Source organism: Cnephaeus nilssonii, assembly GCF_951640355.1.
Source record: "Cnephaeus nilssonii genome assembly, chromosome: 4".
Lineage (NCBI taxonomy): Eukaryota > Metazoa > Chordata > Mammalia > Chiroptera > Vespertilionidae > Cnephaeus > Cnephaeus nilssonii.
In genome coordinates this window covers 89,914,041-89,936,339 of record NC_137075.1, presented here as the reverse complement: position 1 = coordinate 89,936,339, position 22,299 = coordinate 89,914,041, and the positions used below count along the sequence as shown (strand labels likewise).

Genomic DNA, 22,299 nt, shown 5'->3' with positions numbered 1-22,299 from the left:
GGACGCCTCTTAGGTAAGCTCTGTCATTTTACAGTAGATGAGTGAAGCATGTGCTTTTACATGAATCGCTTATCCCGTAACAGCTTGGTCTGGATAGAATAGAACCGAATGGTGTTCTTATTTCAAGAACTACAAATCCCATAACACCTTGCGGCTACTGCGCCTGCGTATTACGCGCTCCTTCCTTTTCCTAACTTGTCTTGGGGAAAGACCCGCCCCGCGGTGCTGTCGCGGGCGCTGAAAGCAAGCGGAAGAAGATGGCGCTCACCAGGTAGGTTCACAATTCCGGTCCTCAGTCAATACGGAAGGGTCTGGAAGTACCACTTTTTTCGTTTTTCTGTCCACACTCTCCTAGCGGTGACTGGGCCCAGGGCACAGAACGACGTGGGCCGAGACCTCGGCCTGGCCCTCCGGCCGGCCACCGGGGCGACTAGGCCTCGCCGAAGCTGGGGTCTTTCCTGAGTGGCTTCCCGGGTTGTTTGCCCCCTCGCTAGGGCCGAAAGCAGCGGCGTGATGGATAGTTCTCTGGCCTCAGCTGCCGAGGAGTCGCACTTGTTTTTCGCTTAAGCATTGGGGGGCGGGTGTGGAGAGCTCTCCCTGGAGTGCGCGGCTCGGTGGGCGCGATAGGGGTGCGGAGGGCAGCGGCTTATTTGTTTAGACGGAGTGAAGCGGGCAGGAGGCGACTTGCTGGACGGCCGATTGTCAGCTGAGGTCTCAACGGTCTGTCCCGAAACAAGGATTCCTGAACAGAAAAGGGAAACAAAAGTGGTCGGCATGGGCACTGAGTAGAAAACGTAGCCACCGTAGTGGCCGCTGTCTTACCAATTCGCGCCGCTGCTCCGCACTTTAACTTTGGACCTCAGAGTTTCTTGCGTAGATAGAACCACTTCAGATTTTTGCTGCCCCTGGTTGCCTTGGTAACCGCATGTAAAGTGGCCCCTGCCTTTAAGACAAAGATGGCTTAAGTGGGAGATCCCGAGGAGTTACGTAACTCCTGCTAGTCCGCGACCTTGCTGCCGCCCCATCTAAGTAGAAAAACTTTCCGCGCGAACGTAGTAGGGAAAGTTGAGTGTCAAAGAGATGTTGGAAAGAAATCCCTTTAGGACATCCACTTGAGCTCCTTAAACACACTTCATTCTCCTCACATACATATTTCCTGGCTGATGACAGTTATGAATCCTAAAAATGTTTGAATCGGAAAATTCTTTTAAGAATTAATTTTTGGTGCCTTGCTCCATCTTAGGGCTTATGTGTATGCTGAAGGAAATAGGACAGTCTTTGGTAGCAGGAAAAGATGGTGAACAAGGCGTACAGATATGAAACAAACGAACCCAGAATGCTTATTTGTGTAGTATTAACCTTAAATGCAGAGAGAATTCGATGGAATGAGCTGAATGGACCGGAGAGTTTTCCTTTAGTAGTAAATGTTGTGGGCATCTAACATTTGATTGAGTGCCCTCTAGGTGGAAGGCACTGTAACAAAGATTAGTGGAATAGTGGAGTTATGAGGAAAGGCTTTGTAGTTTTGTGGAAAAGGTGAAATTTGGAAAGGACATGCAGGGGGGAAAAAAACACAGATGAAGTGGGTATTGTGTGCTTAAAATTGCAATGGAGTGCGGTCTTTATTTAGCTTGTCTTAGGGATTACATAGGTTTCTGATTTTGTAGAGTTCGTTCTAACTGATTTGATTTTTAGAGGTGGTCTCAAGTTTCCAGACGAAATGTTATTATTTTCAGAATCTACCAGGGATTAATAGCAGGAATTTACATACTGATGTGTTACAGTTTTGTTGTCACCAGTGATTGTTAAAATCATTTGGGTTTAATTGTCTGAATGCAGATATGTTTAAGATCATGTATATAATTACATGTAATATGCTTTTTTTAGTGAAGGGGAAGGGGTACAAAGGTGTCTCAACAGTGGCACTATCGACATTTGGACTGGATAAGTCATTCTTTTATGGAGTTGTCCTTTTATGTGAGACTAGAGGCCCAGTGCACAAAATTCGTGCATGGGGGGGGCAGTCCCCTCAGCCCGGCCTGTGCCCTCTCGCAGTCCGGGAGGCCTCGGGGGATGTCCGACTCAGGGCTTCTGGCTGAGTGGCTCTCCCCCTATGGGAGCACACTGACCACCAGGGGTTAGCTCCAGCTTTGAACGTCTGCACCCTGGTGGTCAGTGCGCGTCATAGCAACCGGTCGTTCTGCCATTCGGTCAGTTTGCATATTAGCCTTCTATTATATAGGAGGACTAGAGGCCTGATGCACGAATTCGTACATGGGTGGGGTCCCTCTGGGTGGCCTGTAGGGATCGGGCTGAAACCTGCAGTCCAACGCTGCCTGCAGCTCCTACCTGCCACTCCTGCTCATTCCAGCCCCACTGTGCCTGCGGCAGGCTCACGCCCAATCAGTCCCAATCTGGAGAGGCTTGTGCTGCTGCAGCAGTGCTTGCCAGCCATAGTCTTGCGTCTGGCACCCTCCTAAGGAGAGTGGCCTGCAGGATCGTGCTGATACCAGCTCTCAGACATCCCCGAGGGTTCCTGGGTTGCGAGAGGGCACAGGCCAGGCTGAGAGACCCCATCGGTGCATGATCGGGCTGGGGAGGGATCACGGGAGGGCTCCAGGGCGTGTCCGGCCCATCTCGCTCAGTCCTGATCAGCCGGACCCCAGCAGCAAGCTAACCTACTGGTTGGAGCATCTGCCCCCTGGTGGTCAGTGCACATCATAGCAACTGGTCGACTGGTCAACTGTCTGCCCGCTGGTAATCAGTGAACGTCATAGTGAGCGGTTGAGCAGCCTTAGCATATTATTAACATACTAGAGGCCCGGTGCACGAAATTCGTGCACGGAGGAGGGTTGTCCCTCAGCCCAGCCTGTACCCTCTCCAATATGGGACCCCTCGAGGGATGTCCGACTGCCCGTTTAGGCCCGATCCCGGTGGGCAGTCGGATCCCTAAACGGGCAGTCGGACATCCCTCTCACAATCCAGGACTGCTGGCTCCCAACTGCTTGCCTGCCTGCCTTCCTGATTGCCCCTAACCGTTTCTGCCTGCCAGCCTGATCACCCCCTAACCACTCTGCTACCAGCCTGTTTGGACCCAACTTACCTCCTCTGCCGGCCTAGTCACCCCTAACTGCCCTCTCCTGCAGGGTTGATCATCTCCAACTGCCCTCCCTTGCAGGCTTGGTCCCTCTCAACTGCCCTCCCTTGCAGGCCGGGTGCCTCCCAACTGCCCTCTCCTGGTGGCCATCTTGTGGTGGCCATCTTGTGTCCACATGGGGGCAGGATCTTTGACCACATGGGGGCAGCTATATTGTGTGTTGCAGTGATGATCAATCTGCATAGTACTCTTTTATTAGATAGGATAGAGGCCTGGTACAGGGGTGGGGGCCAGCTGGTTTGCCCTGAAGGGTGTCCCTGATCAGGGTGGGGTTCCCTTGGGGTGTGGGGCGGCCTGAGCGAGGGGCCTGTGGTGGTTTGCAGGCCGGCCACGCCCCCTGGCAACCCAAGCGGGGGCCCTGGTATCTGGAATTTATTTTCCTTCTACAATTGAAACTTTGCAGCCTGGAGCGGAGCCAAGCCTGGGGCTCCCTCCGAGGCCGGCAGCCATTGTGTTGGGGTTATAATTGAAACTTTGTTGCCTTAAGCGGGTGGGCCCGGCCAGGGTGTGCGGAAAGCTTTGCTTCTTCCCCTGTTGCCGGTGGCAACCCTGGCCTGCTCTCTCAAGCTCCATTCTGCTGCCATTTGTTTGAATTTGTTTACCTTCTATAATTGAAACTTCGTAGCTTGAGTGGAGGCTTAGGCCTGGCCAAGGGCAGGCGGAAAACTTGGCTTCCTCTGTTACCTGGGAAACCTTGCTCTCTGTGGCTGTAGCCATCTTGGTTTGGGTTAATTTGCATACTCGCTCTGATTGGATGGTGGGTGTAGCTTGTGGGTGTGTCGGAGGTATGGTCAATTTGCATATTTGTCTATTATTAGATAGGATTACGCTTTGGTTGGTTGTTCGGTTCTGCCGTTGGGTCTATTTACATATTACCCTTTTATTATATAGGATAGGACTAGAGGCCCGGTGCATGATATTTGTGAACTTGGGGGTGGGGGAGTTCCCCAGACTGGCCTGTGCCCTCTCACAGTACAGGAGCCCTGCGATCTATCTCACCAAAGAGGTAGGCCCCGCCCACTCATCCAGGGCTCCTCGATGGATTGCCCCAAAAAGGTAGGCAGAGCCGGGGGTCCTGCCTCCACGCCGTGTGGAGCCACAGCACCCGGACCCACCTCTGCACTGCGCATGCAGCGTCAAGTCCCCGCCCACCCGCGTGTGCCCGCTGTGCATGCAGCTCTTGGTGATGGATTGTTATGGCATGAGGGCATCACGGTGTGAGGATGTGACAACCACATAGGCTTTTATTAGTATAGATGTTAAAGCAGCATCTTTGGTCTCTATCCACTAAATGCCAGTGCCACCCCTATCCTCTCTTCACCCTAACTTCAAATCCTGACAAAATTGCCAAATATCTACAATATAGATATTTTGCTCCCAGCTAAGAATCACTGAAACTTTCTGCTTGCATATACATCACTCTGTGTACCACCTCATTTCCCCCTTCTCCTCCCCACACCAGCAGTGTGCTTCTTTGTGAGAATGCCATCCTTTATTGGGAACAGCAAAGTTAAGACCCTCTGAAAGGCTAGAATATGTTCTGACCTTAACCTTCTGATAGGCTAGAATTTGTTTTGACCTTAATCCAGGCCAGTTTACCTGTACACTGGATTGTCCAAACTGTGCTTTGGCAGGCTGCCTGCTTTTTGATCATTTTAGTAACCAATTCTTCTAACAGAAGGCTTCTTTGTAACTGTCTTTGTATCCCTCCTATGTATTAAACATATATGATTTACTGCAAATAAATAATGGTAGAAGCCCAAAACTTTGGACTCATTCATTTATTCTGTTATTTGTTGAAAATATACCATGTGCCAGGCACTGTTACAAGTGAAGGTTTTATAGTATTGAATCAGTCAGGCAAATTTGTCCTCACAGAGTTTACATTCTGGAAGAAACAGACTCTATATGAGTAAATAAATTAATAAGTAATACGTATTAGGAATAAAATAAGGTCTGAGGTGGAGTGCTGTTTTGGACAAGGTGGTCATAAAATAGCTCTAGGGAAGAGTAATTTAGCAGAGACATGAATGCCAAGGTGCTAGCACTAAAAGATCTGGGGAAGCGTTCTCTATAAAAGCACTATAATGTTCTTAGTAAGTAAATAGACTGTTTATGGCAGAGGGAATAGCAAATGCAAATCCCTGAGATGGTTTAAGAAAGACACGAAGGCTCTACTGACATAAAGATGGTTAGTGTGAAGGATAGAGTGAGTTTCTTTCTCCTACAAACATTTAAGTAGCCCCTGCTGTGAGCTAGACAATGCCAGGGGAGTTAGGGATGAAAGAAGCCTAAGGCTCGATTCCTGTCCTCAAGTTGCTTACAGTCTAGTTAGAGGAAAAAAAAAAAAGGTAAATGGAGAGATGATTGTAATACAGTCAGGTAGATGTTATAGTAGTGGTACACAGAGTGTCTTGAGGGAGTACGGATAGGGGGCAACTAATTCCAACCGGGAGAATCAGAGCAGCTCCTCATATCCAAATATTTATGGAACACAGGTTGAATGATATTTAGACACTGCCAAGTTCATGAATTTTCTCATTTAATATTTATAATAACACTGTGATGTACCATTACAGATGAGAAAACTGAGGTTCAGTGGGGTAAGTAGTTTATCCAGGTTAGTAAGTGGCATAGATGGGATTTGAACTCTGATCTCTTAGCCATCACATCCCCACTGGATTAGATTCCTCTGATGTATGCTCAGAGTTCATAGCACTCTGAACTTTTCCTTCATCGTGTAATATAATTTGTAAGTATGGATTTGTATGATTATTGGATTGTTTCTCTTACCTGTAAGACTGTAAGCTGTATATCTCAGTTTATAGTCTCATTGCCTCCCTACCACAGTGCCTGGACTCAAGTGATCAATAAATATTTTTTAATAAATAAGCTCTACTGCTTCTGCAAATATGCTCACTATCCAAGAATTACAAAAACCTTAACTTTTCTTTTTCTTTTTAAAAAAATATATTTTATTGATTTTTTACAGAGAGGAAGGGAGAGGGAGAGAAAGTTAGAAACATTGATGAGAGAGAAACATCGATCAGCTGCCTCCTGCACACCCCCTACTGGGTATGTGCCCGCAACCAAGGTACATGCCCTTGACCGGGATCGAACCTGGGACCCTTGAGTCTGCAGGCCGACGTTCTATCCACTGAGCCAAACCAGTTAGGGCAAGACCTTAACTTTTCCATTAAACATATTCTTTATCTATTGCAGTCCTTTTGTGGTACTTTGGAATATCCTATAATAACATCATACTTAAAAGTTATTAGGAATGGGTTAGTACAGCGATTTGCAACCCATGTGCTGCACAAATTTTTAAAACATCCAATACCTGGCTAGTCAGGGGCACTGGCCTCTTTTTCCCTTAGATTATCAAATAAAAAAATGACAACTGTCAACCCAAAACAGCAATCCAGTGTGAATGAATCAAAATTATACCTTCTTTTTTGTCAGATCAGCAAAACATATATGTGTGTGGGTTTTTTTGGTGTGCTGCAGAAGTTTAGTAATTAGTTTATGTATGCCACAACATGAAAAAGGTTGATAATTACTGATTTTATAGAAGGCTGTTTTGAATAAAGAATGACAAATTACATCTGGCTTTAAATCTTTGACCTCTGAAGTTTTAAATTGCGTTCTAAACTAGATACCTGTGGGAAAGTGCACTTAAATATGCAACTTGTGTTTCTTCCTTTTATCAATCTCTTACATTCAGTTCTAATCTTTGTTCTTTTATAACTATAAAAGAACTATAGTTAAAAGTAAAAAGCATAAGAGTAAAATAGTTAAAAATAAGAAGTGTAAGAATAACAAAGACACTAAGAAAACCATGTATTAGAGAGTTGGCCTCTGGGTAGTTGAGGATGTTTACTTGCTTGTTTCCAGAAAAGAAGTGTGGAAACATAAAATCTCAGTAGTTTGTCTAGTATGTGAAATATCTGTTAATTTTTATTTCTGGGTGCCATTTGCCTGCATTTTAGTCAAATACTAGTACTCTAGGTGTCTGAGTACTTATTTCTTTCCATGTATAATGAAATGACTGATACTGGATACTGCCATAGATTATGAAAAGTTTGCTATTTTGCTCAAAGGAAAAAGTCTTTTAGGAAAATACTCCCTGGTGGCCAAATTGCAATAATCAAATTAATTGTAAGCGTTTTTAAAAATTCTGACTTTTATTATCTTTGCTTATAGCTTTTTACCTGCACCTACTCAGCTATCTCAGGACCAGCTTGAGGCTGAAGAAAAGGCAAGATCCCAGAGATCACGGCAGACCTCACTAGTCTCCTCCCGAAGAGAACCTCCCCCATACGGGTACCGGAAAGGCTGGATACCTCGATTATTAGAGGTAAATATGGACCTTTAGTTTGGATATATTAAATTGTGCTGAAATTTATTATAGTACATTTGTTAAATAAATTTAAACCCTAGAATCTCCACATGTGAATGTCAGTATGATAGAAAATTCTGGTTGTGAGCTCTGAAGGCATATACTTCCCTCAGAAGATGAATCTTTTTCTTGTTTATTATCATCACTGCTTTGTGATAACTGGATAATTATACTAGTTTATATCTCTTCTACGTCAAACTATTAAATATGTACAAAAGAAACTAATATACCTTTTATAAATCTAGGGATTATAACTTATGGAAAATAATGGGAAAGTGAGAGGGGGGGAAATGAAACAATGATTTCATGTTTTGGTACTTTTCCTTCCATCCTCCTCCCTATATGCACAATACAACATTACTCTGCAGAGACAACCTTCCTTCAAGGCAAACACCAGCAGCATTTCTAGTTCTGATTTCTTTCCCATCTATATATATAAAAGCCTAAGTGACCAGCAGACCATTCAACCGGTAGCTGTGATGTGCACTGACCACCAGGGGGCAGATGCTCAATGCACAGTCATGGAAACATGGAATAGACTAATGAATGTCAGAGGGAAGGGGGAAGGGGGGAGGGTGGGAAGAGATTAACCAAAGATCTTATATGCGTACTAGAGGCCTGGTGCCTGGGGTCCCTTGGCCTGGCCTGCAAGGACCGGGCCGAAACTGGCAGTCTGACACCCACCCCCCAGGGGTCCTGGATTGCAAGAGGGCGCAGGCCAGGCCGAGGGACCCCACCGGTGCACGAATCCATGCACCGGGCCTCTGGTTGTGTGTAGTGGAAAGAGCACTGACAAGGAGTTTAAAAAAACAAACTAGTTTTGCATCATAATGTGCTTCTTTGTAATTGTATGACCCTGGGCAAATCCTAACCTCTATTGTTCTCTTTTCTTGTCTTCATTTTGAGAATTATATGTCTAATATTCATATTAGATAAATTTTTAAGAGGTGTAATAGATAGAATTTGATGGTTGATTTTGGAGGCAAGAAGGGGGGAGGAAAGACTCTAATCATCTTTTTAAATCTTTAGCTCTTGCCCAAAGAACAAACTTCTTTGGCAGCACCTGTCCTTCTGATTACTCAGGTTCCTGTAAATCAGTTCAATACATACTCCTTTCCTTAAGTCCAGGGCACACTTTCCCATATTTGACTCTTTCTGATCTAGGAAGAAAAGCAAACATTTGAGGTTTAATTTGTTTTGCCTCCCAAGACCTCTTCTGTACCATCAAGCCTTTTTCTTCTTCCAAAATTCATTCTGACTCCTGCAAATTTTCCTTCTGCATACATGTCCCAAAGAATATACCTGCGCGATTAAAAATCTTTAAATGCCTACATCATTTATTTTTGCACTGAGTTATTTTATCCCTTTGTTTTATTCTGTCATCGGTTATGATCTTTACTGTACAAGTGTGAAGGACTTTTCTTATATGCCTTCAAATTGTGATCATAGTGAATGAACTAAGTAGTCATTGGATTGAAATGTGTTGCTTAGCACCCTGCAAGAAGCCATCTGTATTCTCAGCCTGACCCATGTTTGTCATTCCTACCTACAGAACTCTTTAGAGAGTCTAGAAGATGAACACCCAACTAGATCACGTCTTCTAACATATTCCCTGTATGGGGTTTTTTTCTCAGCTATCCTCTGGTCTTTGTTAATTCCAGGATGTGAAGGCCAATCTTACAACAATTATTAAAGGATTTTTGATGTTGCTTTTGTTTTTGCTGATAGTGTAATTTGTGAGAAGCAAAAAATAAAAAGATCATCAAGGAGGCTTTTCTGGGATAAAATGGTAGTGATTGGCATATCTTATAGAGGACTTGAGGTCTCTTTTGAGGAATTGTAGATATTCTTCATTTGGCCTCAAAGATTACAGGCGGCAGGCATCATTTTACATGCAACAAAAATCTCATCCTTGTTTCTATTTCAGCATTATGACATTCAGGTACTATTAGATTTTTAAAATATTAACTTGATTATCAAAGATTTCATATATCCTGACAGAACAGAACAGTTTATTTGAAAATCATACCAAAATAGCCAGCTAATCTGGAAATACCATGAATGCTTCTTAAGGGGGAGTGAATGTTCTGTAGAAGATAGCATTTTGTTCTAGTTTTCAAAGTAAAAGCTGTGATTTTTCTGGCAAGCTTAATGACCACATAATGCCACATCCACAGTTCTGAAGTGCTTATACAGTTGAAGAACTCCAACAAATATGAGCATCTGACAGATTGATGGTCTGGGTACAAGTAGTACCTTTTTGGGTACTGCTTTAACCATTTCTGCATAATTTATAACAAAATGTCTCCCTTAGCTTTATTGTTTGCTTTAAAAAGTGTCAAGTCTTTATCAATTAAGCATATTGTACCTAGGAAATCATATATTCATGATCTAATGGAATATTTCTTGAAGGGGGATGTCTTATAAAAGTGATTATTTTCATAAATTATGTTTCATCAAACGCCCTCTAAATGATTTATTTTAGTATTTTTAAATCATTTTTAATAGTACTAATTTCCTCTTTTTTAAGCTAAAAGGAAGGTATATCAATTTAATAGGAAATACAAAGATTTTTTTTTTGAGTCAAAAAGATCTGGGTTCAGATCTTGCATATGCTAGCCATGAGACCTTGGGAAAATCCCTTAACTTTACTAAACTTGAATTTTACCCATATGAAAATATGAGGTATTTAAAAATTACAAGAATTAAATGAGATGATGTATGTGTGAATTATATTTTGTAAATTATAATAAGGTACTAAGCAAATATTACTAATTTTAATAAAATTACATTAATGTTCATATGTTTATTTGATGATCTACCTTTTTTTGTAATACTAAACTTCATTGACAGACTTTACTTTGCTTGTTCTACTTTTGATATCTAAGTTCTCCTAAATAATTGTATATAATCCCCATTAGAAATAAGTTACACTCATTTTTGTTTTTTTCCTGTTCTATTTATTTCCTTTGCTTTTTCAAGGAATATGGAATACTAGTATCATATTATTAAAATCAGTTCTAAGAAAAAGATCTTTACATTTCTGCCCTAACTATAGCTTGACCTATTCCTCACTAAGAAAATTATTTATGCTAAAACTAAAAATCTTTTTCTTAGCTTAAACATTTTGCTTAATTTTTTCCGCCTCATGTATAAAAGCCAGATTCCTTGCCATGGTCTGGAAACCCTTCCATGATCTGGTGTTTGTCTATCCATGCAGCCTTATCACCTGTGTGTCTGCCCCTCTGTCCTCAATAAGCTACAGCTCCACTGGACTCTTGTTTCCAAAACATGCTAAGCTTATTCTTGCAGCAGGGCCTTCACACTTGCTATTTGATTTTTCTAGAGGATGCTTCCCTCAGAGCTTCCCATGACTAATTTCTCATCTTTCAGGCTTTAAGTTCACGTTACCTCTTCACAAAGGCAGTCCCAGCCACACTATCGAAAGTAGCCCCTCTTTCCAGTCCCTTTAATACTTTCAAGGCATTTATCACAAGCCACAGGTTATGCTTTTTATATATTTGCTCAGTAGAATGAATATACACTCCACAAGATTAGAGAACCCTACTAGGTGTACCGGTTAATAATGCGGATTTTTTTCAATAGATGAAGTTAGTTACACATAATGTTGATATATATGTGATTTGATATGTATGCTCTTTTGTTGTATTGACAACAAGCTTCAAAACTTCATATGTCGAATTTTCTGAAGGTGTTAACATCATAGATATTTTTACGCTTAAAAATGTCAAATTTCATGTCAAAAAAGAGCATTTGTGGGAAGTTTTAATTCATTATTTTGAAGAAAAGTGCTGCTGAAAGTTATCGTTTACTTTGGGAAGCTTATGGTGAACATGCTCCATCTCAAGATACTTGTGAATGCTGGTTTAAACACTTTAAAAGTGATGATTTCGATGTGAAAGACAAAGAACATCCAGGTCAATTTGAACCACGCTTTGATCATAAAACGACCAGAATGGGCAAAAGACATGGCAAAGTAATTTTGCTTCATGATAACGCACCATCACACACTTCGAAACCAGTTAAAGACACGTTAAAAGATCTTGCCTGGGAAGTATTAACCCACCTGCCGTATTCACCAGACCTTGCTCCTTCAGATTACCACTTGTTCCAATGGATGGCACATGTACTTTCTGAGCAGCACTTCAAAACATACGAAGAAGTGGAAAATTTGGTCTCTGAATGGTTTGCCTCAAAACAAGAAAAGTTCTATTGGGACGGTACCCACAGATTACCTGAAAGATGGGGGAAATGTGTAGCTACCAATGGACGTTACTTTGAATAAAGCACTTTTGATGTTTCTTTTTGAAATTACCGTGTTTTCTTTTATCACAAAATTCACATTATTAACCGGTACACCTAGTATTTATTGCCATAACTAGCTTCTTGCATAAAAGCTTAGTAATTATTTATTGAGTGAATATATCTTGAATCTCAAGTTACTATTAATTAAAAAAAAATTTTTTTTAATATATAGGATTTTGGAGATGGAGGTGCTTTTCCAGAGATCCATGTGGCCCAGTATCCACTGGATATGGGACGAAAGAAAAAAATGTCAAATGCACTGGCCATTCAGGTGGATGCTGAAGGAAAAATTAAATACGATGCAATTGCTCGACAAGGACAGTCAAAAGACAAGGTAATCTTCTCAATGATTTTTTTCCAATGATAATTATTTTGTGAAGAATTTTTTTTCTTTACTTTTTTCCATCACTGTTTATCCCCTGGGAAGAATTTCTTTAACTATGTTGATATAATAAATTTCTGTCCGTTTAGTTTATGTTAGAAGTAGCAGTGGCCTGCCGAAACCAGTTTGGCTCAGTGGATGGAGCTTCGGCCTGCGGACTGAAAGGTCCCAGGTTCGATTCCGGTCAAGGGCATGTACCTTGGTTGCGGGTACATCCCAAGTGGGGGGTGTGCAGGAGGCAGCTGATCGATGTTTCTCTCTCATTGATGTTTCTGTCTCTCTGTCCCTCTCCCTTCCTCTCTGTAAAAAAACAATAAAATATATAAAAAAAAAAAGAAGAAGTAGCAGTGGCCTGGCCGGCTTGTCTCAGTGGTTGAGCATCGACCTATGAACCAGGAGGTCACGGTTCGATTCCTAGTCAGGGCACATACCCAGGTTGCAGCTCTATCTCCATTGTGAGGCCTGCAGGAGGCAACCGATCAGTGATTTCATCATTGACATTTCTCTCTTTCCTTCTCCCTTACTTTCTGAAATCAACAAGAATATATATATTTTAAAAAGTAGTAGTAAAATTTACTTAGCTATGACTTCATAACCATATGAACATTACATTATGACTTCATAACAGCAATGACTTTTTCCTTGGAAATTTCCCAAATTGACGATAGCTTATATATGCTTAGGATTTTTACTTACTTTACATTATTAAAACAATTATTTTATAGTACTAACATTTTTTAAATGCTAGCAAATTTTTAAGACTATAAATCCATATTTAACTCTGAGTATAGTATATTCTAATCCTCCCCCATGTACTTACAGATGCTTAATTATTTTAATAATTCATTTGAATATAATGAATTACACAAACTTCTTTTTTCCTTGATTAAGTATAAATCTGATACTTGCTATCCAGATTAAGGATGGTCCTGCTTATAAAGTCATCCAAAGTGCCAAAACCGGTTTGGCTCAGTGGATAGAGCATCGGTCTTCGGACTGAAGGGTCCCAGGTTCGATTCCGGTCAAGGGCATGTACATTGGTTGCGGGCACATCCCCGGTGGGGGGTGTGCAGGAGGCAGCTGGTTGATGTTTCTCTTTCATCGATGTTTCTAGCTCTCTATCCCTCTCGCTTCCTCTCTGTAAAAAATCAATAAAATATATTTAAAAAAATAAAAAATAAAGTCATCCAAAGACCAAAAATAAAATGTGCTTAAAATAATCTCATCACAGAGTAGCTACACTTGGACCCAGTAAACTGTTTTTTACAGGACCTAGTTTTTTTCCCCTTGTAAATAAATACTCCAAATAGAGGTAAAAGATCTCTTTAGAATTAAAGATGTTGGGGGAAATACTTAAGAGCTTTCTGGATCTGCTTGCTCTCTTTCCCAATTTTATTTTACCCTCTAAAATAGCACTAACGATAACCCATCCTTTGTTCCTAGTCATGGCTGATGAGTTTTTGAGAAAACAATTTTGAAGTCCTGACAGGTGTGGCTCAGTTGATAGAGTGTTGTTCCATGCACCAAGGGGTCACTGGTTCAATTCCCTATCAGGGCATATACCCAGGTTGTAGGTCAGGATACGTGCGAGAGACAACCGATCAATGTTTCTCTCTCCTCTCCCTCTCCCTCCCTCTCTATCTACAATCAAATAAAAAGAAAATAATTATGTAGTCATGCAATTTATCTTAGGTTTAAACTGGGCTTCCTTGGTGTTTCTCCAAGCCTTTTTTTTGAGAGAGAGTACATTTATAAGGAAGGGCTTAGGATAGAAGAAGCAACAGGAGATACCTAGGTGGGGCTGATTTTTCTCTCTAGAAATGTTATAGGAAAGAAGTGAGTCCAGGTGGGGCTGCTTTGGCTTACTAGAAAGTCAGAGAAAAGGAGGCCTTGGAGACAGGTTCACAGGGTCTGCTGCTGCTGCCTATTGCTCCCTGGTTGTAAGTCTCATGGGATTCCTTAGAGTTTAGGAGATGCATGCTTGAGAAGGAAAAAATGTACTGCCGGCCTTCTCCCAGGAGGGAGAGCACAACCTGTGTTCCTCTAAGCTTTAACTCCTATGGCTGTCTATCCACTCTCAGCTTAACAAGGTGACTCCCTATCTGTCCTATCTATTTATATAAAAAGCCGGTGTTCATAATGACCAGAATGACCGGTCGCTATGACGCCCACTGCGGCCAGCAAACTGGCCCGATCAGGGGGTGGGGCCGGCAGCCAACCTCCTGTGGCCCCTCCCCCTGCCCAGCCCCACCCCTGTTCAGACTCTCCCACCCTGATCAATGGCAGGGCAGCCGGCCAACTCCCTGTGGCCCTTCCCGCTGGCCGGCCCCACCCCCGATGGGCCCCCACCATCCAGATTGGCCCACAGCCCCTCCCCCTGGCCAGCTCCGTCCCTGATCACCCCTCCTCCCCCAATACGGGGCGAGGCTGGCTGGCCAACCTCCTGCAGCACCGCCTCCCGCCCGGCCCCACCCCAGATTGGTCCCCCACCCCGATCAGGGGCAGGGCTGGCTGGCCAACCACCCATGGCCCCTCCCCCAGGCTGCTGGCCCCTGATCAGCCTCCCCACCCCATTCTGGGGCAGGGCCCACTGGCCAATCGCCTTAGCCCCTCCCCCCAGCTGGCCTGGCCAACCTCCTGCCATCTCCTCCTCTCAACGGGCCTGGCCCCGATCTGCCCCAATTGGGGCCAGGCTGGCCGGACCCCACCCATACAAGAATTCATGCATTGGGCCTCTAGTATATATATACTAGTATCTATATATATAAAAGCCTAACCAACCGAATTACTGGTTGACCGGTTGCTATGATGCTCAATGACCACCAGGGGGCAGGAGCACCGCTCAGCTGACCGCCGGGCACCAGACGCCGGGCTCATGGCTGGTGAGTGCTGCTGCAGTGGTGCGAGTCTCTCCCACCTCCACGGCAGCGTTACCGAGCAGCGGCAGGTGCAGCAGGGCCGGGATGAGCAGGAGCGGCATGGGTCCCGCCCATTCCAGGCTCAGGCTCAGGCTCCTCCCCAGCCACCTGCTGCTTTGTCCACTACTACATCCCTCAGGGGATGTCAGACTGCCAGTTTCGGCCTGATCCCCACAGGCCAGGCCTGGATTGCAAGAGGGCACAGGCCAGGCTGAGGGAACCCACCAGTGCACAAATGCGTGCACCGGGCCTCTAGTCCTACCTAATAAAAGAGTAATATGCAAATTGACCCTAACTCCGCTACACCCACAAGCCATGCCCACAAGCCAGTCAGGAGCAAATATGCAAATAAACCCCAACCAAGATGGCTGCCGCCACAGAGAGCAGGAGGGAGGCTTGGGTTTCCCCAGCAATAGAGGAAGCCAAGCTTTCCACACACCCTGGCGGGCCCAGGCCTCCACTCAAGAATACAAAGTTTTAATTATAGAAGATAAATCCCAAGAAAAATGGCGGCAGCCACGAAGCTGGAGAGAGCAGGCTAGGGTTGCCCCCGGCGACCGAGGAAGCCAAGCTTTCAACCTGCCCTGGCTGGCCCAGGCCTCCGCTTAAGGTTACAAAGTTCCAATTATAGAAGGTAAACAAATCCAAACAGAAATGGCGGCAGCCACAGAACGAGCAGAAGGCTTGGCTTTGCTCCAGGCTACAAAGTTTCAATTGTAGAAGATAAATATATCCCAGATACCAGGGCCTCCGCTTGGGTCACCAGGGGGCGTGGCCGGCCTGCAAACCAGCACAGGCCCTCTCCCAGGCTGCCCCACGCCCCAAGGGAATCCCCACCCTGATCCAGGACACCCTTCAGGGCAAACCAGCTGGCCCCCACCCATGCACCAGGCCTCTATCCTATCTAATAAAAGAGTAATATACAGATTGACCATCACTCCAACACACAAGATCAAGATAGCTGCCCCCATGTGGTCAAAGATCCTGCCCCCATGTGGACACAAGATGGCCACCACAAGATGGCCAGCAGGGGAGGGCATTTGGGAGGGACCAGGCCTGCAAGGGAGGGCAGTTGTGGGCAATCAAGCCTGCAGGGGAGGGCAGTTAGGGGTGACCAGGTCGGCAGAGGAGGGAAGTTGGGGGCAAACAGGCTGGCAGGGGATCAGTTAGACATCAATCAGGCTGGCAGGGCAGTGGTTAGGGGGTGATCAGGCTGGCAGGCAAAAGTGGTTAGGGGCAATCAGGAAGGCAGGCAGGCGAGCAGTTGGGAGCCAGCAGTCCTGGATTGTGAGAGGGATCCCAGATTGGAGAGGGTGGAGGCTGGGCTGAGGGACATCCCCCCTCCCCCGTGCATGAATTTTGTGCACCAGGCCTCTAGTATATATATATAAAAGCCTAAGCTACCGTTTGACTGGTAGCTATGATGCGCACTGACCACCAGGGGCAGACACTCAATGCACAGCATGGAAACATGGAACAGACTAATGAATCTCAGAGGGAAAGGGGTAGGGGGAAGGGCGGGAAGAGATTACCAAAGACGCATACGAGAGGCCCGGTGCCTCAGCCGGGCCTGAGGGGATCAGGACATGCACCGGTGGGGTCCCTCGGCCTGACCTGTGGGGCTCGGGCCAAAACTGGCCTGGTAGATGGATTTGTGCACAGATTTGCGCACTGGTGTGGTCCCTTGGCCTGGCCTGCAGGGACCGGGCCGAAACCAGCAGTCCGACATCCCCCGAGGGTTCCCAGATTGTGAGGGCACAGGCCAGGCTGAGGGACCCGCCCGGTGCACAAATCCATGCACTGTGCCTCTAGTTTGCATATAAAGAATATAAGAAAATTGTCAGCTTTCTTTATCTTGCACTTGTCTTTTTGTCTTGACTTTTCATCTCTATAAGAAATCTATTCTATGTAAACTTAATCTTGCCACATGTATTTTAATATGCTTGTTTTTCTCATCTTTTGAAAGAAAATTTTTTCTCTGATTATCCTTAAGGCTCCTTCTAGGTACCACCAAATTTCCACCTAATTTTCTTCACTTTTCTTAAAGCTTCTTGCAAGAGCTGTTTTCTGCTCTCACTACTTCACCTCCCTTTCATTTCTTATTTCAGTGCAATATGGCTTCACTTCACCCAGTCTGCTCAGATAGCTCTTCAGTGAAGGTCTCTACAACTTTTTTCTCACAGCACATTCTCTTTGACTAATCTAATTTAGTACCTTGGCTAAAATGTCAGTCATGTGCTGATGACTATCAAATCTGTGTCTCCAGCCCAGCTTTCTCTCCTGGACTCTAGGTCCTTATAAGGGCAGATTTATCTAGATTTCCCCAAGTACTGCCCAATCAAATCTAAAACTAAAGGCATAATTTTTCACTTTATCTACCTTTCTTGTTCTCTAACTCAGTGAGAGTTAGACTATGCTAAAAGCCTGGGAGTCTTGCCTCCCCCGCCCCCCCTTATTTTATTGATTTTTAAAAATACACTAATATATTCTTAAGGTAAAAGATACCAGTACTACATAAATATATACATACAGTCCTGCCTACTTCTCCCACTTTACTTCCCAGAGGTACTACTGTTACTATAATGATACGTATCTTTCCAGACCTTTGTTATGGATTTAGGTATATATGTATATGTATTCCCACTTTACATACATACATATATACACACACAAAAATACAAACATATATATCTTTTTTTTACATGAATAAGATTTTAATACCCATAACTTCCATACACTTGCTTTTTTTACTTAATATATTTTGAAGATGTTTGTTAGTACATATAGGTAGATCTACTTCATTTTTTTTAAAAAGATCTGAAAAATTCCATGGTGTACTCATTCCCTAATTTTTTTTAAAGCATTGGTGGTTTTTAGTTTTACAAACTATTCAAGATCCATAAACAAAACATCTTTTAGCACATGAGTATTTGTATAAAATAAATTGAACTTAGTCTGGCCGCTGTGGCTCAGTGTTTGAATGTCAACCCATGAACCAGGAGATCACGGTTCAATTCCTGGTCAGGGCACATGCCTATGTTGAGGGCTCGATCTCCAGTGGGGGGTATGCAGTAGGCAGCCGATCAGTGATTCTTATCATTGATGTTTCTATCTCTCTCTCCCTCTCACTAAATCAATAAAAACATATTTTTTAAATTTAAAATAAAAAATAAATTAGACTTATTGGGTCAAAGGATATTCAAATAACAAGTGTGATACATATGCCAATATGTTCTCTAAAGAGCTTTTGCTTAACAAGCATTCCATTTTTGTATGTTTTCCTCAGACCTTCCATCTGTTTAGTCACTGTGATCTATCTTATTTTCTTAACACTTCTCAAAGTGCATTCCTTTCTCTGCTACTTAACCCAGGCCCCTGTCATTTCTTGCTAGAATTACTGCAGCAGAATCAGAACCCATCTCCTTGGCATTTGTCTTGCCTGCCTGAAAAAACAAGTTCATCCATGTTTATCTGTTTATCTTTCTCTTCTTGAAATCTTTCCATGGCCGTTAGGGTAAGAACAAGCCAAGCGCCTTATGGCATATTTGACCCCTTGTTTACCTTTCTAGCCTAGCCTCAGCTTTCATGACCAGAATACTGAAATCTAAAAATAAAAAGTCCAGTGTTTAGCCATTCTATTTGTTTTCAATACAAAATAATCACCATTGTAGGTGGTGGCTAGAGAAGAAATAACTCTTGGGCATTCCCTGTAAATGCCACAAGGAACTACTTGCAGTTCTCCTAATATGGTACATTCTCTCTTACCTTGGGAACTTCCCATGGGTAAAGCCCTATGCTGAGAAAAGACCTCCCCCTAATCTTTGTCTAAATCCTATTGCTTCAAATTGCAACTCGTTCCTCACCTTCCAGGATACCCACCCTCATCTTCCCTGGCTAGATTGGGTATCCTTCCTCCCTATTCCCTGTTTACTCTATTGTAGCAGTCATAACCCTTTGTTGTAATTATCTATTCACTAATGATCTATTTCATTGACTACAGCCTCTTAGAGATCAGAGATTATATCTTTATGTTTTTCTCTTAAGCATCTAACTTAGTGCCTGGCAACTTGACACAATGCCATTCACTAGTGTGTGGTTAGAGGAATGATAGCAGTTTTCACTGACTAACAGAAAGCTACTTCTGAAGCCAGTAAAGAAGCATAGTCCACTTGTGCAAAGGAAACTAGGTCCCTGTGCATGCAGGACATGTACTAGAATTTACCCTGTGCCGTGGAGGCCTTCATTTGGCTCCAGCTGCCTTTGTTCTGGTGCATCTTTCCTTCTGTGGAATAATCCCTATCTAATCTAATAATAGACAAATATGCAAATTGACCGCACCTCCGCTATGCCCAAACCACGCCCACCAGCCAAGCCACGCCCACCAACCAATCAGGATGGATATGCAAATTATCCCAACAAAGATGGTGGCTAATTTGCATATCGCGACAGCCTAGAAAGAAGCCAAGAGCTGCAGAAGGGAGCAAAGCTGCAGAGAAGCAAGCAAGCCGGGGGGAGGAGAAGGGAGGAGCGGAGGCGGGGCTGGGGGAGAAGGAAGTTGAGCAGGCGGGGCCGGGGTAGAAGGAAGTTGAGCAGGCGGGGCTGGGGGAGAAGGGGCGGGGCCAGGGGAGAAGGGAGGAGCGGAGGTGGGGCCAGGGGAGAAGGGAGGAGCAGAGGCGGGGCCAGGGGAGAAGGAAGGAGTGGAGGCGGGGCCGGGGGAGAAGGAAGGAGAGTGGAGCGGGCTGGCGGAGAAGGCGGGGCGGGGGAGAAGGGAGGAGCGGAGGCGGGGCCGGGGAAGAAGGAAGGAGAGCGGGCTGGCGGAGAAGGCGGGGCGGGGGAGAAGGGAGGAGCGGAGGCGGGGCCGGGGGAGAAGGGAAAAGCAGGCGGGCTGGCCGAGAAGGCGGGCCGGGGGAGAAGGGAGGAGCGGAGGCAGGGTCAGGGAAGAAGGAAGGAGAGTGGGCTGGCGGAGAAGTTAGAAAAGCAGGGGGGCTGGCGGAGATCGCGGGGCGGGGGACAAGGAAGGAGAGCAGGCAGGGTGGGGTAGAGTGCAGCAGGAAACCCTATTGCAGGATTTTTCCTGCAACGGGAACGCTAGTTTATTGATAATGTGCTGCCCCTCTTCTCTCGTCTGTTAGGATAAAGCAGCCTTTTAAGACAATAATTTGGCATTGGCAGGATGTATAATTTTGAATGAAATAGAGTTTTAGCCCATTTTGCATTATATTTCAAGTTTGGCAACCACAAATTTTATCCGATTTCCAGAGAATGTCTGGAAGTTTTTTTGTTTTCTTTCTAATAACCATGTATATTGGTGATAATCTTGTATTGAAAGTAAAGTAGAAATGTTAAAACTGAACTGTTTTAGATTTCAGTCTCTCAAGTATTGTTCCTTTATACAGTAAAAGCCTTACTTGTTTGTCCATAACACAGGCACCAGAAATGAACCCCAAACTAGTAGTGTACAACTCAGGTTCATAATAATCCTGACCCTAAGAGAGAATCTATGCATGTGTAGGGGAAGAGGGTAGGAATTTCTATCTTTGTTTTAATTTTGCTGTAAACTTTAAACTGCTCTAAGAACATAAAGTCTTAAAAACAATGACAAAAAAAGCACAATAAAGATGGTTTAAAAAAATGAATAGATCATTCAAGGAATTGAGAAGAAAGATACTGAATAGATCGACTACCTGGATGGACTGTTCTAACATTGTTTCTGGTGTATGTATTTCCTTGCTGTACTTTATACTCTGGAGTATACATTTAAATTTCTTATACAAATTTAATCAATATGTACTTTAATTTTTTTAAATAGATGAGTTAACATGGAGTTTTTAAATGCATTTATTAATTCAGCATTAACTGAGCACCCAGTATGCATTGGCATTTGGAGGGGGGGACAATTCTTGATTTTTTGGGACTGTCTTGAGCATTGTATACATTTAATATAACTGGCACTACCTGTTAAATGCCAGTAGTGCCCACCCCATTGATTTAACCAGAAATACCTCTTATATTTACAAAGGCTGAGGAGGGGAGTTGGAGGTGGCAGCAATACCCTGTTTTAAAACTGGTTTTCCTACTTTAGAAGAAGAAATTGGCTACTAAATGTACAAAATGGGTTGTTGTTTTTTTAAATCTTATCAAAGAGACTGATATGCAGAATCCTTGACATAGGATGAAAATAGTTTATTGGATTATTGAATTTGCAATATTTACAAAGATTTCTGATTTATAGCAAAGGGATAGTCTTCAGAAACCAGGGAATTCTCACTGATATATTAATAGTGAAAGAGCAAGAATGGAAAATAGTAGCCCTAGGTGTAAGAGATGAAGAACAAGGAAGGATTCCAAAGGGATACTATTCTAGGGCAAGACTAAGGCCATTGATCTCTCTACATGTAAAGTAAATATTGTGTACAAGATTTATTCGTAATACAAAATTGGTAAGGAAAAGATCTCTTGAAGTAAATTTTGATAGAACTACCAAGATTTTTTCAATTGTGCCTTGAGTGATAAGTCTTAAAAGAAAAAGCCTTGGTGTTTACATTTTTCCTCCTGAAATAGTTCCATAGGAAATGTTACATGGTACTACCTAAAAGAATGCCTTCAACCTCTCCTGCCCCCCCAAATCCAACAACTTTAAATAACCCCAAGATAATTTTTTATGTTATTTATTACCTTGTTCATGTGATTTCACAAACTAGCTAAGCCTAAAGATAGTGTTTTCTTTCTACCCTGAAATGGCGAATATGTTGATATGCTTGTTCTTTTATCAATCCAGTTCTTTGCCAGTTTTCAGTAATAAAAAAAAAAATCTGTTTCATAGATGAGTTATTGCTTTATCTTTTCATAAATATCATTTGTCCTCCTGATATCTTCAAGAATATATTCTATTTTTTAGATATTCCTCCCCAGCTCCTTTGCCTCCTGGAATATACTGAATTTCTTCAGCACATTTGGTTCTCTGGCAATAAAAATTGGGGGTTTTATAGTTAATTACCATGGAGAAATCTTGCTCTTCAGATGTCCTTCACTTAGCTTTGTGAGATTCTAGAATCTTATTGATGCTCATTTAAAGGGTTATTAACTTTGGAATACCCAAGTAAGAAGCAGCAAATGA

General features: G+C 43.5%; 1 protein-coding gene across 1 annotated transcript in view; it reads left to right on the top strand.

Moving 5' to 3' along the window:
- Positions 1-214: 214 nt before the first annotated feature.
- SNW1 (SNW domain containing 1) overlaps positions 215-22,299 on the top strand; it is a 43,444-nt gene continuing 21,359 nt past the window's right edge. Inside the window, exons 1-3 of the mRNA XM_079767831.1 lie at positions 215-271; positions 7,361-7,514; positions 12,055-12,216. Coding sequence (XP_079623957.1) covers positions 258-271; positions 7,361-7,514; positions 12,055-12,216 — 330 coding nt within the window. The 5' untranslated portion in view covers positions 215-257. The remainder of the gene's footprint in view (positions 272-7,360; positions 7,515-12,054; positions 12,217-22,299) is intronic.